Source organism: Eulemur rufifrons, chromosome 7 (assembly GCF_041146395.1).
Source record: "Eulemur rufifrons isolate Redbay chromosome 7, OSU_ERuf_1, whole genome shotgun sequence".
In the NCBI taxonomy this organism is placed as follows: domain Eukaryota; kingdom Metazoa; phylum Chordata; class Mammalia; order Primates; family Lemuridae; genus Eulemur; species Eulemur rufifrons.
In genome coordinates this window covers 70,278,128-70,294,421 of record NC_090989.1, presented here as the reverse complement: position 1 = coordinate 70,294,421, position 16,294 = coordinate 70,278,128, and the positions used below count along the sequence as shown (strand labels likewise).

Below are 16,294 nucleotides of genomic sequence, written 5' to 3'. Positions count from 1 at the left end.
AAGCAGGTTGTTTTAAGGGCCCAGAAATGAGTTATTAGCCAAGGGTCAAACTGGTCACATGACTAAAACTACATTGTCCAGTTGGCCCATGAGAAAAGCATGACTGATGCAATTATCACTCGCACTGGAGGGTGGCCAGACATTATTTGATACTCATATAAAAAATGTCATTTGAATTTTTACTAGGAATTCTCATCCAAAATGGGTCAATGATATAATAAAACCAAATGACTGGCCTGCCAAAGTAAACTGCATTCTAACCACACACAAGCATTACTTAGAAATTGTATATAGCTCAGAAAACTGTTCTACTCTGAAGCCCGAAAGCAGGAATAGGTATTTGGGGGCAGGGGGGTGGTTAGGAGCGGGAAGCACCTTACTTATTGACCATATACTATATTGTTCACTCCAATCACATTACCACTCACCTCACTTTTCACCATCTGCTGCTTACCTGTGAGAAAGGGGCTCCTAGATAGTGAAAGATAAGTCTTGGTGTTTTCTGTGCCTCTTTGTTTCCTTTAATCGAATACAATTTTGAAAATAATAATATTAAACAGCAGTCCTTCTTAGAGAGCTGTCACACAAGGGAAAAAAACACCGTTTTTTTAACCATTTTGCATAGGACGTTATAGTCTATAATCTCATCTTCCACCACCTCCCCCAGAAGTTTCGATCTAGACATACATTTATTCAGTGAGTCGCAATTCAGCCTGGGGGTGGAGTGTCACAGTTCAAGTTCCTTTCGCTGCGGGGTAACCCCAGATCTTGGTGGTTTCTGTAGATAAAAGAGACGCTGGTAAATTTGGGATGTAATTGCCAGATTGGATCGGTCTCCGCCCTCCCTCCACCAATGGCTGCTACCGGGTCCCTTTAAGAGACCAGAAATTTGCCCGGCGTTGGAGCCCGAAACCGATCCTCTTCTCCGCTCCTCCCCTGTCCCCGCGCGGCGAATGGTTCGCGCCGGCCTATATTTACCCGAGATCTTCCCCTCGGACGGCAAGGATGTGAGGCGGGCGAGCCGGCCACCGCTCGCTGCACCGGAGAGGGCGCGCTGCAAAGGCGGGCAGCCGACCCAGGAGAGCCCGCGAGTGGAGTTGGACACCCCGAAGGGAAGAAATGAGGTAGCAGTGGTCCCCGGAGCCGGCCATGCGCGCGCCCCGCCCTTGGAGACCAGCGCTCCCCTGGCCAGGCCAGCCCGGGCAGTGAGGCGGCCGAGCGCGAGTCCCCGGCGTCCGGCCGGAGCGGAGATGCAGTGAGCCACCGCGGAACTGCTGCGCTGGGCCGCCGCGGCCGGCCGCACCCGCCATCTGACCGCACTTCGGGCAAGCTGCTGATTCTCGGACCAGCCCAGCCGAGGGGCTCTCCATCTCCAGCACCCCTTGGGGGTGGGGAGCAGTGGCCCCCAGGGACAGTCGCTGTAGAGTTTCCGCGATTTCTGCCCCCAGGCCCGGGAGTTGTGTGTGTCAGGGGGCCCTTTTCACCTTCGCTGGGGAGTTTCTGCATATTCTCTCACCATCTCGGGTGCTTTTGCTGGGGCTCCCTTTATTTATTTGCACGCGCGCATCTAGCTTTTTTCTAAGACATTTTGCTCCACTCTCGTTCCCTCTCATTTTGTTGCTTGCCTGAAACTCTGCCCTCGTCCTTGCCCAGCCTGGGGGTAGTTCTGTGTGTGTACGCGCGCGCGCTCTTCCCTTCCATCCCCCATTGTCTTCTCTTAAAAATTCTAGCCCAACCCCTGCGGGGTGTCTAAACACTATCTCTCCTCTCCTTCCCCCAACTCCTGCCACTGGGCCGCTCCCAACAGAGTTTTATTTTTCGGTCTTGCCCGGGCTGAACCCGGGCCGGGGCGGGTGGCTCAGCGGGGCTCGCACCCGGCGCTCCGCCGCCGCCGCCCAGCTGTGCCGGGGCGCCCTTCGGAGATGCTGCCGTGGAAGAAGCACAAGTTCGAGCTGCTGGCCGAGGCGCCGCCGCGGCAGGCGTCCAAGCCCAAGGGCTACGCTGTAAGCCTGCACTACTCAGCGCTCAGCTCGCTGGCGCGGGCGTGCCCCGAAGGCGCGCTTAGCCGGGTGGGCAGCATGTTCCGCTCCAAGCGCAAGAAGCTGCACATCACCAGCGAGGACCCCACTTACACCGTGCTCTACCTGGGCAATGCCACCACCATCCAGGCGCGCGGCGACGGCTGTACCGACCTAGCCGTGGGCAAGATCTGGAGCAAGAGCGAGGCGGGCCGTCAGGGCACCAAGATGAAGCTGACGGTGAGTGCGCAGGGTATTCGCATGGTGCACGCTGAGGAGCGCGCGCTGCGCCGCCCGGGCCACCTCTACTTGCTGCACCGTGTCACCTACTGCGTGGCAGACGCGCGGCTGCCTAAGGTCTTCGCATGGGTGTACCGACACGAGCTAAAGCACAAGGCGGTAATGCTGCGCTGCCACGCTGTGCTGGTGTCCAAGCCCGAGAAGGCGCAAGCCATGGCCCTGCTACTCTACCAGACATCTGCCAACGCGCTGGCGGAATTTAAACGCCTCAAACGGCGGGACGACGCGCGTCACCAGCAGCAGGAGCTGGTGGGCGCGCACACCATCCCGCTAGTGCCGCTGCGCAAGCTGCTCCTGCACGGACCCAGCTGCTACAAACCGCCGGTGGAGCGCAGCCGCAGCGCGCCCAAGCTCGGCTCCATCACTGAGGACCTGCTCGGCGAACAGCAGGAGCAGGAGCTGCAGGAGGAAGAGGAAGAGGAGCACCCCGTGGGCTGCTTGGAGGCAGAGGAGGACCGTGCTGGGGAGGGCGATCCAGCAGAGCAGGAGGCCGAGGTGCAGCGGGCGCTGGTGGTGGCCATGCACTTAGAGTGCGGGGACTTGCTGGACACACTGGAGAATGGCCGCGAGGAGGCGTTGGGGGGCGACGGGGGCTCGTTGGGCCCGGGAGCCGGGCCGCCGCCTCTGCTGCTGGGTAGCGCCTCCGACATGAAGGCCGAGCTGTCGCAGCTTATTAGAGACCTGGGCGACTTCAGCTTCGGCAACGACGTGCGCACTCTGCAGGCCGACTTGCGGGTGACGCGCCTGCTGTCGGGCGAGAGCACCGGCAGCGAGAGCTCCATCGAGGGTGGGGGCCCGGACGCCACCTCCGCCACCGCCACCGCCGTGGACCCGCCCGGCACAGCCGACAGCGCGAGCCTGGACGAGCCCCACTCGGGCTGATCTCCCAGAAGACTCCTCTGTGCGCCCCCGGCACCCCACTGTGGGTCCCCATCCGTGGTCCTGACAACCTCCCTATCCCCCGCCCTCGCCCAGGAAAGGGGAAATGGGGCATGTGAGGCCCAGAATTCACCCTGGCTCCCCGCCCCGTGCCCTTGCCCCAACACTTTAAGTTCTGTTCGAGGCGGGCTCAGGCTGCGCTTGGGGATGTGGGGAGACGTGAGAGCGGGGGAAACCCCTGCAAGGAAGGCGCGAGGCCGTCCTGCGGGAGGGGGTGAAGGAAGGCCGGCTGGGCTGAAGTTCGCAAAAGTCTCTCCTGCCGGCCAGTTTCCTGTTTGTGGGGCAGCTGGGGCCTGAGGAGGAGGGGTTAACTTCCTCCCCCAGCCCCCTGGGAGGGCCTTGCACTGTCATTGACATATTGAAAAAAAAAAAAAAAAAAAAGGATTTGCTCTCACAAATGTTTGAGGCTTCAATGCCACCCCTTTGTCCGCAGTTCTTTTTGGTGCAAGAGCTTGGGCTGTTTACCTCAAGACTCAGACCCTTGAAATTCTGCCAAATTCCTCAAATAACTGTTGGGGGGGGGAGATGAAAGAAAGTTGCATTTTGTTTACAGTTAAAGACATCTAATATCTGAAAAAGGAGTTTTCCTTTAGAAACACACACACCCCTTCCTCTTGCTCAAAAGATCTCACTCCATGATACTGTGTAAAATATTTTTGCACTGTTGTGAAGTATTTTTGACATCTTTATTTTGTACATAACTGTGTTCTCAGAGCTGAATGTTTATGTCTTTTGCTGTGCAAAAGAAACATGTAAAATGTTGTTCAGTTGTATATACAGAAATGTGTATAAAACATTTTTGTTATTTTTTAAAAGTAGCACTGTTCTGGTTCTGTTTGCACGTCAGTGGGGGGAGAATAAAGAGGAAAATTTACCAGAACAGGTGAGCCTCTGGAACTGCTGCGTGGGGGGTGGGGGCGGGGACGTGTCAAATCCTGGGATGGCGTGGTAGGACAGTCTTTGGCTTGGAGAGAATTAGGGAAGGGGGATCCACTTTATGCATAGTCTGGAGCCTTCCTGGACCTCCACAACTCTGGGTGCTGTGTCTGGGGCCAGCCTTCACAATATATCCCATATTCTCACTCAGTTGTGCGAGTGTGACTTTTTCTGGTCTTTCTGAGTTAATTTTTGGAGAGGCGAGGGTGAATTCCACTTCCCACTCTCAGACCTGTGAGATTATTTATGGAGGAGTGACTTTCCAGGTCTGCTGAGGTTTTACCACTTCCTTCTGTGGGTCACACTAATGATCAAGTGTAAAGATACCACATAATCTTCTCCTTTATAAACAGCCAAGGAGCTTTAAAGATGAACTAGAAACCCAAAGAAAGTCCCCTGGGGCTCCCTGAGGAGCAGAATCATCTCTGTTTTTCCTGGGAGGAAAACCAAAGCCAGAGAAAAGTTGACACGTTCTGATCATGGTGCGAATGAGTCATGGTGCAGGTGGGGTGGTGGATGGGCAGGTTGCAGATCCCATTTCCTTCCCTCCTCCAGCCCAGCACGACCCAGTGGGGGAGTGGTGTGGAGGTCAAGGCAGAGAGGAGCTGTTAGCGCTTGGTCCGGGTGTGCATGTTTTAGTGTTTTCATGCTTTCCGTGTGTTTGTTTCTGTTGTAAACTCCAAACAGATGTCTCTAGTTTGGCTACACCCGATCAGTTGGAAGTTGTAATAAGATGCTGCCAAAACTGTGCCTTCTGCAAATTCTATTTGCCCTTTGCCCTTTTGGGCCTCTTTTCCTGTGTTGCAGAAACGGATCTCACTCCTGGCCTTCCCTGCTGTCCTGAGGCCACTTTGCTTTGTTTTCATCATAAATATGCTCTGAGCAGCTAGACCCAAAGATCCTAAGGAGTCTGGAATTCACGGAACCATAGAGGAAAGAAGAGTTCAAGATTTTCTTCCTAATTAATGGGAGTGGGTCAGACATAAGACAATTTTTAAAAAAGAAAAGCAAAGGGAATGAGTGAGAAATATTAAAAAAAAATATTCAGTCTCTTCTTAAGGGTATTGGGAACAGGTCCAGGTCTTTGAATTTATTATAGTTTGGTTTGGTTGAAAGTTTCTATTCCTCTCCTTGAATACCTCATATACACGTCATTGAATGACATTAAAAACCCTCCAGGTAGAGAGGTCAGCAAAGTCCAATCCTGGCCTCCCACCCACCCGCAGTGGGTGCCTCCACACCGGTGTTCTTGCCTGATCAGCAGACAGCTGTGTGGGCCATATCCATCTTGTGTGACCAGATTTCACATTACAAATTATTTCTACACATTGCCAAGTTCCTCTGCTGTTCGAAACTGATGAAGAGATAAAACAGTGAAGATAATATGGCTAATACTTGGGGGTGGGGCAGGGTCTGTGAGTCTTCATTCTCATCCAGTTTATGTTTCTGCTGAGAATGCCAAGGTTGGCTTTCATCTGTGACGAATGGACGTATGGTGATTGGTCAAAAACTTCAGGCAAATGATATTTAAACCAACACCATCAATAAATACAAGGTAACTGTCTCTTTAAAGTCCGATTATTTCTCTTATTTGATTTATAAATAGGTGGGGGGGGCTTGGAGGCTGAGGGGGGTGGAAGGAGAAAATAATCAGGCTGTAAAAGAACCAGGTCCCCTCGCCACTCTGCCCTGTGCCCTCCCCGTCTCTCCTTCTCCTCTGCTTTTTGGCTTTCATCCCCACTGCACCCCAGGGCTCTGACTGATGTAATTCTAGAAGAGATTCGAAGGTGATACATGATTCACCCTTTCTTATGTCTCAGTCTTCCAGGGATGATATCACTAGAGTAAGAAGAGATGTTTTGAATGAAAAACAAAAACAGTCCCCCCAGAAAACCTCAAATATCTAATTTGCTCCTGGCACTTGAAGGGAAAAGAGTGGCATGATCAAAGCAAAGTTAAGTAGTTAGATGAAATGCACGTTCCAAAAAGCACCTGAAGTCTGGTTTGCTCATTACATTTAGCTTTTCCTTCATGCAAGGTGAGGCTCGTGTTTCTCCTTGACGTAACCTGATGGTGGTTTAAATGCAGCGAGACACTTTCACATTCTTTCCCAGCCTAAGTAATCCTCCGTGTCCAACAATGCAGCATTGACTGCATGAAAAACAGTGACTTCCGGCAGCAAGAGAGATGTCGCAGAGGTGGAGGCGCAAGTCTGTGGGGGAGGCATTCATCACCCTCTCTCGGCACACACATCCCATGTTCGTTTCTGCAGTTTGTTGTACATGTTGAGGGGGAAGGCAGCAGGAGTATCGGTATAACATAAACAACAGTATTCCATACCCTCTCAACTATTCCAGTGTAAGAGAACACCCCCTCCACACACACACATGCTCCTCCCTAAAGAAAACATCCCTTTTACTGCTCCACAGTCAACAGAACAGTAGATTTTAAACAAATTAGAAAGGCTCTGTTATACTAAGAAAGCACAATTCCCTTCCCAGGGGACAGAGCTGTTTCTGAGGGTTCTGCTTGTGAACAGAGAGAGAACTGGCTGGTAGAATCTACCCCTGGCACCACATTGGAGATTAAAAAGTCTCATTGGAATCGCTGAGAATCACGAGAAACATAAAAATTCTATTAGGACCAAGTTGCCCTGTTTTCTAACAGGATTTAGTAATTTAATAAGCGAACTCTGTCCTCCGTGTGGTATGCATCAGTAGCCCTAGCATCTGCTGGTAAGTGATGCGTGACAGAGCTAGAAATGTGTGTGGACTGCTGTGGCTAGGAGCCACGGCTGACACGTGGGAAACTCTGTACTCTCTGCTCCAGGCTTTTTGCATATGGCCACTGTCTTAGTCTGTTTAGTGTTGCCATAAAGGAATAGCTGAAGCTGGGTGATTGATTGATTGATTAATTGAGACAGGGTCTCGCTCTGTGGCCTGGGCTAGAGTTCAGTGGTATCGTCATAGCTCACTGCAGCCTCAAACTCCTGGGTTCAAGCAATCTGAGCAGCTGGGACTACAGGCACACCGCCAAACCCGGCTGATTTTTCTGTTTTCTGTAGAGACAAAGTCTCACTATGTTGCCCAGGCTGGTCTCGAACTCCTGGGCTCAAGAGGTCCTCTTGCCTTGGGCTCCCAAAGTGCTAGGATTAAAGGCGTGAGCCACCACACCTGGCCCTGAAACTGGGTTATTTATAAAGAAAAGAGGGTTTTTTGGCACAGGGTTCTGCAGGCTGTACAAGAAGCATGGCTCTAGCATCGGCTTCTGGTGAGGGCCTCAGGAAGCCTCCACTCACAGCAGAAGGGGAAGTGGAGCCAACGTGTACAGGTCGCACAGTGGGACAGGGAGTGAGAGAGAGCCAGGAGGTTCCAAGCCCTTTATAACAACCATCTCTGGAAAGAACTAATAGAGAAAGAACTCACTCACTCCCAAACACCTCCCATTAGACCCCACCTCCAAAAGCGGGATCAGATTTCAACAATGAGGTTTGGGAGGACAAACATTCAAACTCTAGCAGCCCCATCTGGATCTGGCTTTACTGTTAGCTGGGGCCTTTTTTTCCTGCTGGCTTATCCCCATTCATAACCTCAGTGTCCCCGGGATCAAACCTTTACTGCCAGCTCTGAGGTGACCCAATTTGGGCAGTGTTGACTGACCACCATTTTGGTAGTTTGAATGGCCCTGGAGCTGGCACTTCTTCCTTCCCGTGTCTCAGGGTGTTCAGTGGCACCAGCGAAGGTCCTGTTTCTAACACCCATGGAGACTGGCCCTTCTGACAGCCTTCCTCTTCATCTCTCTCCCATCCCACTTCCTCCTGTTCACACATCACTACCCTCTGGCTTCTCCTATTGCCTACCTGGTGCTGGCTTCATTTCTCCTCCTTTCCATAAACCCAGCTCAGACTTTAAATCTCCCCAAAGAAAAGAACGCCCAAACTTTAAGGGAAAACCAAACCATACATGTTGGCATCAGCCAGCACCAATCCTGCTGTTCCAGGGCATGCTCTGGTCCCGGACCCCACTTATAGATGAACAAACTGAGGCACAGAGGGGTGCTGTCCTGCCTATCACACAGGAGGGACCATAACCAGGGGTCCAAACTCTTAAGCCAATGCTCTTTTCTCATATCTCTGGTTCCTATGGCTTATAAACAGAATTTTAGCTTTGGGATGTCAGGAACTGGCTGTTGAATTTCCGCTTTCTTTAGTACCCCCTCATTTCATACGTGATAGGTGCTTGATGATAAATATTTGCAATGCTATTCATCAACACCCATTCCCCACACAAAGTGTGAGTGAATATGTACTAGATGCATGATGCTGGGGGCAAAGAGGTCAGGCGTGTGTCTCCCTGGGGAGAATGCTGCTGGTGTGTGGGGTAGTAGCCCCCAGAGGAACTTGGTTTCCTCTTGCTTCCATCCATGGGATCTGGTCTGGTGAGACTGCGCCCTAGAAGAGCAGGTCTAGTTTGAGGGTGAGGGAGTTCTTCCCATTGCATCATGGCTATTAATCATTTGTACCCTTCCTGTTGGCTGAATTCTTCAAGGACAGGCATATGTCTTAGGCATCTCTGATTCACCACATTTAGCACAGGGCCTGGCACCTAGTAGGTACTCAGGAAATGTTAAAGAAGGAGTAAGGAGTGATTCCACTCCAGGATGGGAGAACAGGTCTGATCAAGCTCAAGGTCATCACCCAGATGGAGGAACTAAGGATTTAAGGATATATATTTAATAAGGAAGTAAGACTGGGATTCATTCAACTCCTCAACTCTACATGAAGTAGATTCAATTCTCAAGATTGTCCTTGGCACTTCTCTGGCCTTCTAGGGAGGGGTGGTTCTGGTTTGGAAAAGGATGGCTTAGTTGGAACTGGCTTTGAACGAAATTGGAGCCTCATCTCTGCTCACTCCAACCCCAAGGTTATTGTCCAGATCTCTCTAATTTGTGAAAAATGAAGACTTAAACGAGGTGGTGTGACAGAAAGCTTGTGAGGAGAGACCTTCAGCATATGACCTAGTCAAGTCACTTCCCCTCTCTAGCCTCAGAATTCTCCCCGGTTAAGTTAGTGGGCTGCATCAGAAAATAGCAAGACTTTCACTACTAATGTTCTGATTTGAAGAATCAAAGGCTAAGGTCAAGTGTTTTTCTGCCTTCCCCATTCCCTAGTGGAACAGAAGAGAAGAAACCTCTGACCATGAGCCAGAAACTGTCTAGGGATCTGGGGACAGCGCTCATCTTTAGGATCTATTGTGCCTGGATCCTCACCAATGACTGGTTCGGAAGTGACATTCCCTTGGCCAAGCCAGGAGTCACCTGTTAGGTATCCGTTTTACTATTTCAAAACTTGGAGGCCATGATGAGTCCTGAAGTGAGGACCATCACTGAATCTAAGGGCCAAGTTAGGGTCCAGAGAAGTGAAATGACTTGCCTAAGATTACTCAGCAAGTTGAGACCAGAACTCAAGTCTCCTGACTCCAAGTCCTTCACTCTTTTTTCTGAGTCCTTTGGGCTGGGGATAAGTTAGTTTGGAGGCAACCCGGATGCTGTCCAAGGGAACTTGGCAGTGGCCTCTCTCAGAATCCCTTAGCAGTAATGCAGGGAGCCCCACTGCCCCGGGGATATGAGCCAGTCATATGTGTGTGAAACTCAGGGCTCTTCCCCTCCCCACACTGGTAAAGTCCCCACCTTTGCCCCCTCAAGCTCTTGTTCCTCAGCCTACGGTCAATATCCCAAACTCTTATCTAAATGACCTTTTCAGGGACTTGACATTTACATATGGGACTATTGAATATTAAAAGTCTTTCAGATCCGAAAGGTCAAATAATAAGGGTATTTCAGGCACCAGGATAGGAGGAGGTTAGCGTAGGCAGTAAGAAATATTTTGGTGCAGGGAGTAACTCTCATAACATTCTAAATGGTCTCCTAGCACCATAAGCCACATTCCTAAAGGTTTTACTCTTGCAGCTAAACTCCTGCACAGAGAAAGAGAAAGTGATGTTTCCAAGGTCTCTTGAGTTCAAGGAGGGAGGGTGGGTTGGGTCACTGGGTCCTGCATTAGCACACTCTCAGTTCTGTGTTCCAGTTCAGGGCTTGAAAAGGATTCCTGGCACCACCTACAGATCTATAAAACCATCAGCAGTTCCTTATCCACAGCCGTTGTTCTCCCTGGAGGCTTCCCCTGCAGAGAAACCTGTTAGCCTTTGCATGTCAACCTGCCCCAGTGGCCCTGATTCCCAGAGAAAACCTTCCCTGGTGCTCACCACCTGATTCCCAGCAGAGGAGCTCATCTCTTTAAAAGAGCAACATGTGATTAGGCACTACTGTTTGTGCCTAGACCAAACCACACTGCTTGTCTGAAAGAGATGTATAGACACACCAAGGTGCGTGGGGTCCTTCCTGTCTTACCTCTGCAGCAGTTGCTGTAGGTGAAGGAAGCTCACAGAGTCCATGGCTGGTCAGACCCTTTTGGAGGTGTTCACACTGATGAGATCAAAACAGGTTTCAGCCATACCTTATAAATCTGCCCCTCCAATCCTCTGACCCAGGTCCTAGCAAGTGTCCAATGTTAACTAACAAATGTGGGACTGGGGGGCTAGGGTGGGGTGAGGGGCTGTATTCCTGTGGGTGAGGCTGTAAGGTACAGCTGAAGGAGAAATGGACTTGAGACCCAGTTCTAGCCCTGATTTTCCCACGTTGGCTCTTTGGCCTTGGGCAGGTTTCCTTCTGGCAAGGCACCAGTTCTTTCTGTGAAATGGAGATAGTAATACCTAACCAAACTCTCACGTTGTTTTGAGGCTCAAAATCTAAATATTGATAAGTAAATGCTTTATCAAGTGCAGGACAGGAAAGGAGTGGTTACTGCTGGAATATTCAGATTGAAATAACACAGTCCAGCCAGGCGGGCCTCAGTGGGGCTCCCCCTGCTCCCCAGAGCAAATGTGCCCACAGGCACGGACATTTTCCACGAAACATATTCCAGGGCTCAAGAAGGGAAAACCTGCAAAAACAAGGAAGTAATCTATTAAAAGTAGGAAGCAAGAGGTGGGTTAAATGGCATGCTTCATGCAGAGATGTTGCGGGCTGACTTTCCATCCGAAGCGTGTGTTGTGTGGCCATCTCCAGCCCAGTCTCCTCCCTCAGCCTAGCAGGAGGGCATGGTGGCTGCCCTGTGCTCTCTGGCTGCATTTTTATTTGTTCTGCATAATGGGATTCATTTCGTCAGTATTTGATTATCAACCCAGGTCAGTATTACTGGTGTGATTAATGTTCTATACTCACACATAACTCACACACACCCCTCCAAAAACTTTCCACAAATATTTGCAATTGTGATTTCATTAACCTCTCAAATAGATGCCCCTGAAATAGATGCAGATCCTCTTAAAGTAATTCTTTAATTCTGAAATGTAGAGGTTCTGAGGTTTTTCTACACGAGAACACTGAGAAGCCTCTTGTCCTGCTCGAATGGAGGCGTGTGTGTGTGTGTGTGTTCTTGTAGGTGTGCCTGGGACTGCGCTCAGGGTGAATATGAGCTGTACTGTAAACTCAGACTGTTGTGGTTGGCATCAGCGTGTAACCATCAGTGAAAACTCATAGCGCAATGAGAGAGCTATGCTGATCTTCCTAGATTTCCGCCAAGAAAAACTTCAGATCACTCATCCTGACCTTTCCATTGTGCTCTGAGTTTTCTTCTTTGTTTTTGATCATAAAATGTCCTTAAACTAATTGAAACCACCAATTCCCTTTGGGAATGCTCTATATTGCTGCAAACCATGGTCCAAAGAGGCCTACTGCTAGGACCATAAATTCCGGTTTGCTCAGGATGGTCCTGATTTATACCCAGTGTTTTCGTGTAATTATAATGGAGCCATATTTCACTCTCATAGTGTCCTAGTTTGAATGATAAATGATATAGTTGCCCACCTATAACCTAGGCAATTTTGATCTGCACATGTCTTCATTTCCATTCTCTCCTTCCCTGAAGACACATTTACAATGTATCTACTGGGTGCCAAGCGCTGAGTTGGTTGTGGAGTGAAGTAGGAGAGTGTGGGGTAGGGGTAGAATGGGGGGATGAGGTGGGGGGATGGAGGATGAACCTAGGGAGACAAGATGCTTCTTGCTCTCACGGAGCTTAAATCTAGCAGAAAAGGCCAAAACGTGTAATACCAAGCCAACCTAAAAAGAGGTATCAAGGGAACACAGAGGGCCAGGCACGGTGGCTCACGCCTGTAATCCTAGCACTCTGGGAGGCCAAGGCGGGAGGATTGCTAGAGGTCAGGAGTTCGAGACCAGCCTGAGCAAGAGTGAGACCCTGTCTCTACTAAAAAATAGAAAGAAATTATCTGGACAGCTAAAAATATATAGAAAAAATTAGCCGGGCATGGTGGCACATGCCTGTAGTCCCAGCTACTCGGGAGGCTGAGGCAGGAGGATTGCTTAAGCCCAGAAGTTTGAGGTTGCTGTGAGCGAGGCTGATGCCACGGCACTCTAGCCCAGGCAACAGAGCGAGACTCTGTCTCCCCCCCCCCAAAAAAAAAAAAAAAGAAAGAAAAAAAAAAGGGAACACAGAGGAGGGGCAGCCAACTCACCAAAGGAAGAATGAGGTGATCATACAGGTTCTCACAAAGCAGAAGATCATTCTCTTCATCTGTCAAAGTGGGTCTCCTCAAGGGCTCTGACCAGAGTCATAAAACTGCCTGACCTAGGTTCTAAAGGAAGTGTAGTTCTCTGGAACTTTTTTGATGGTGGTGGGGTAGGTGTTTTGAAAATCTACCTGCAACCTCTCTCCAGCCCTACACCTCTACAGGTTATTTCAGAAAAAACATTCCAGTTTTCTTTCTCCTTGGTGCATTTCTTGACTTGCAAACCTGACAATGAGAAGGAATAGAATATGGTGGGTATAAAGAAATAGAGTAAAAAATACTAGCTGCTTTAACAAATCCCATATTCTTACTAGTTTGACATGATAAAAGTTTATTTTTTTCACTTATGTGATACTCACTATGAATACTCTTGGTTGTCAGACAGTCATTCAGGGACCCAGGCTCCTTCTACATTGAGGCTTCACCATCTCCTAGGGCAAGAGCCATGGGCAAAATTGGGCCTGCCAGCTGTTTTTGCATATGAAATTTTATTAGAGCACAATCATGCTCATTTATTGACATAACGTGTATGACTGCTTTTGCTCTACAACAGCAGTGTTAAGTAGTTACAACAAACACCGTATAGCTCACAAGCCTAAAATATTTACTATCTGGCCATTTACAGAAAAAATTTGCTGATTCTTATTCTGAGGTCTTGGAATTCTTTCTGGGTTATCTGCATCTGGCCAGAGAATGTTCTCCAGTGGACAGAGAAAGAGTTTGTATGATCACTTAGGAAATTTTAATGGGCCAGGTCCAGAAGTGAAACACACAACTTCTGCCAATGTTCCATTGGCCAGAACTCAGTTCATGGCTACATGTCACTGCAAGGGAAGCTGGGAAATGTAGTCTAGCTCTGTGCTCACAAGGAAAAGGAAATGGGCTTGAGGAAGAGATATATAGACTGCAACATGGTGGAGGGGGCACACCTGGTCACTCCACATCTACTCATATACTTGATATTCAACTCTTGAAAGCTACAACTTTAATTGGCCCAAACAGGAACAGTGCCCACTCTTTCATCCTCTCTTCATTTTATGACCACTGGCTCAGGTTTATGTGAGCTAAGACTTTGGGAGGATCCTGGGGAAATCATTTATTTATGAGTTTGTGAAAGTGTTCATTATTCATTTTGCACATAGTCCTAAGGGCTGCTTTGACTAGCTCAGGACCCAGAGACCAAGTAACTTCCCAGAAACAGAAGTTGAAAACATTAGCTCCAGACTAGGAGGAATGTTTGAGGTGGACTGTCTCCCCTTGGGAGAGGGGGCCCTTTGGAGCAGATCTCTCTTCCTCTTGGGACAGCCCAGCTCCTGGAAGGGCAGCTCTGATTCTTGGAAGGTTCTTCTGAGACCTGTCTCCCTGTGACCTGTCACACTGGTACCCCCTCTGTCCTAAGAGGCTATAGACAGTGAGTCAGCTTGTTCTTCCCCAGTGCAGAGCACATCAAAAGCTTTGCCACGAGGGTCCCTCTGCTCCACTTCCTTGTCCTCCTGAGAGGAGGAGCCTGTGCTCTTCTTTTCACAGTGGCCCAGCTGCCTCCCACTAGGGAGCCCAGACACCTGGGGAGCAGGAAGGCTCTGCTTTCTAGATGAGAGGGGGACATGGATAGATGTGTCAGTGGTGCTCTGGGGAGGCCGTGAGTGAATCCATCCCCTGCCATGGCACCACTGAGATGTATGACACAGGTCCCACTGTCCCTTGTCCAAAACACTTTTATTAACTAGCTAAATCCTCTACTGGCCTGGAGGATGGGCAGGGTAGGTGGACTTTTACTGTACACTTTATACTGTACTATACTGGTTGGATTTTTATGTTGTTTATTAGCATGTTACATCTATAATAATCTAATTAAAAAGTAAAGAACTATATAATGCATTTTAGGAATATTTTGATTCAAAGTGGCATTTTTAAAAAGGCTTATCGTATCTACCAGGATTATCTGGAAAGCATACTAGTATGAATTTTAATGGAATGCAACATTACTTTATTATAGTTATTATCCTTTGATAACATTACTGATAAACCTGTAAATTGTTGAAATAAATGTATCATTATCAAGGAAAAAAAAAAAAAAGAAGAAGAAGAAAGGAAGGAGGGGAGGAAAGGAAAAGGAAGCCAAGGAGACAAGTCTCATCTCTTCCGGTGGCGCCACGACCTGGAGGAGAAGCACAGGATTCTCAGGCCTGGGCTTGCACCCCATTCTCCAAGGCTCCCTGTGACTTTGCACAAAGCTGTGCAATTCTCTGAGGTCTGGTGCCCTCATTTGTAAATACAGATGATTATGCTACCTTATGGCATTGTGCAAGTCAAAGGCAATCATGAATATAAGCCATATAAGTGTTTAGCACCTACTGTATGCAAGCAAAGTGCTAGGGATTTCAAGTGCAGGTATCTCGCGGTGGTAGAGTAGTAAGTAATGGGCAGATCTGGGCCTGGAGTCCAGGTCTAGCGATTCCAAGTGGTCTATAAGCACAGGGTGGCCCAGGCAGAGGGAGGTATGGGTGAGGGATCCCGGAAGACTGGCTGGTAGACAGGCAGGAGAGTCAGGGAGGAGCAGGGGGTGGGAAGGGAGGTTGGCAGCTGGCAAGTAAGAGGCAGCGGGTGGGGTTCAGGCCATAGCTCCCATTATGTGGCTGTCATCAAAGTGCCCAAATAAATGAAGGTTTGCAATTACAGGGAGACATGGGTTTGGGAATCTCCCAGCAACAGGGCCCAGATGTTAATTAAGCCCAAGATAGGTCATTATCTCTCTCCATGGACTGAACAGAGGGAAACTGATGCAGACGGCAGGTTAAGGACTTGCCCATGTGGCTGTTATGTGTTATTATTTCGAGTTTTTAAGAGTCACCCAATCTGGGCTCTGGGGCACAGCCGAGGGGAAGGAGGCCACGTCTAAGTGCTAGTCACTGAGGAGGTTTCCCACTCCTCCCTCACAGCTAAGGAAAGGCCTGACACAGCACTCAGCGTTTGCCCTGTGGCTGTTCTGGAGCCACCTGACTTGTGTTCCCACACTGGGGCCACTGCAGAGGCAGAGAGCAGAGCGGGGTGCAGAGCACAGGAACTTTGCAGGCTGTTCTGTCCCACGCACCTCAGTGCAGACAGGCAAGGGAGATGGCGAAATATTAAACAACCAGCATGGGGCAGACACCCACCAATCTGAATGGACATTGGCCTTAGCCCTGGCTTGGTATAGGTCCTGGGGTCCCCCCCCCGCTAAGCCAGGTGTTAACTCTTTGATTGCTAGATCTTGGACAGGTGTGTGCATGCATGTGGCAGAAAGGGCAGTCCCAGAGGAGACACATGGTGGCTAGGTGACACAAGAAGGAGTACTATAGCAAGGCTTGAGTCACTGGCCATTTACCAACAGGTATGGAAGTAATTTGATGTTTTACCAATTAGTGTGGCTGTACTAGCAGAATATCAATCATGTGAAAAGGACTTTTTTTTTTT

The 16,294-nt window shown here is 49.4% G+C and overlaps 1 protein-coding gene across 1 annotated transcript; it reads left to right on the top strand.

Annotated features, from left to right (window-relative positions):
- Positions 1-1,028: 1,028 nt before the first annotated feature.
- FAM43A (family with sequence similarity 43 member A) lies at positions 1,029-3,630 on the top strand. Its single transcript, XM_069472761.1, has one exon. The coding sequence runs from the start codon at positions 1,923-1,925 to the stop codon at positions 3,198-3,200; it is 1,278 nt and encodes a 425-aa protein (XP_069328862.1). The 5' UTR covers positions 1,029-1,922; the 3' UTR covers positions 3,201-3,630.
- Positions 3,631-16,294: the final 12,664 nt, after the last annotated feature.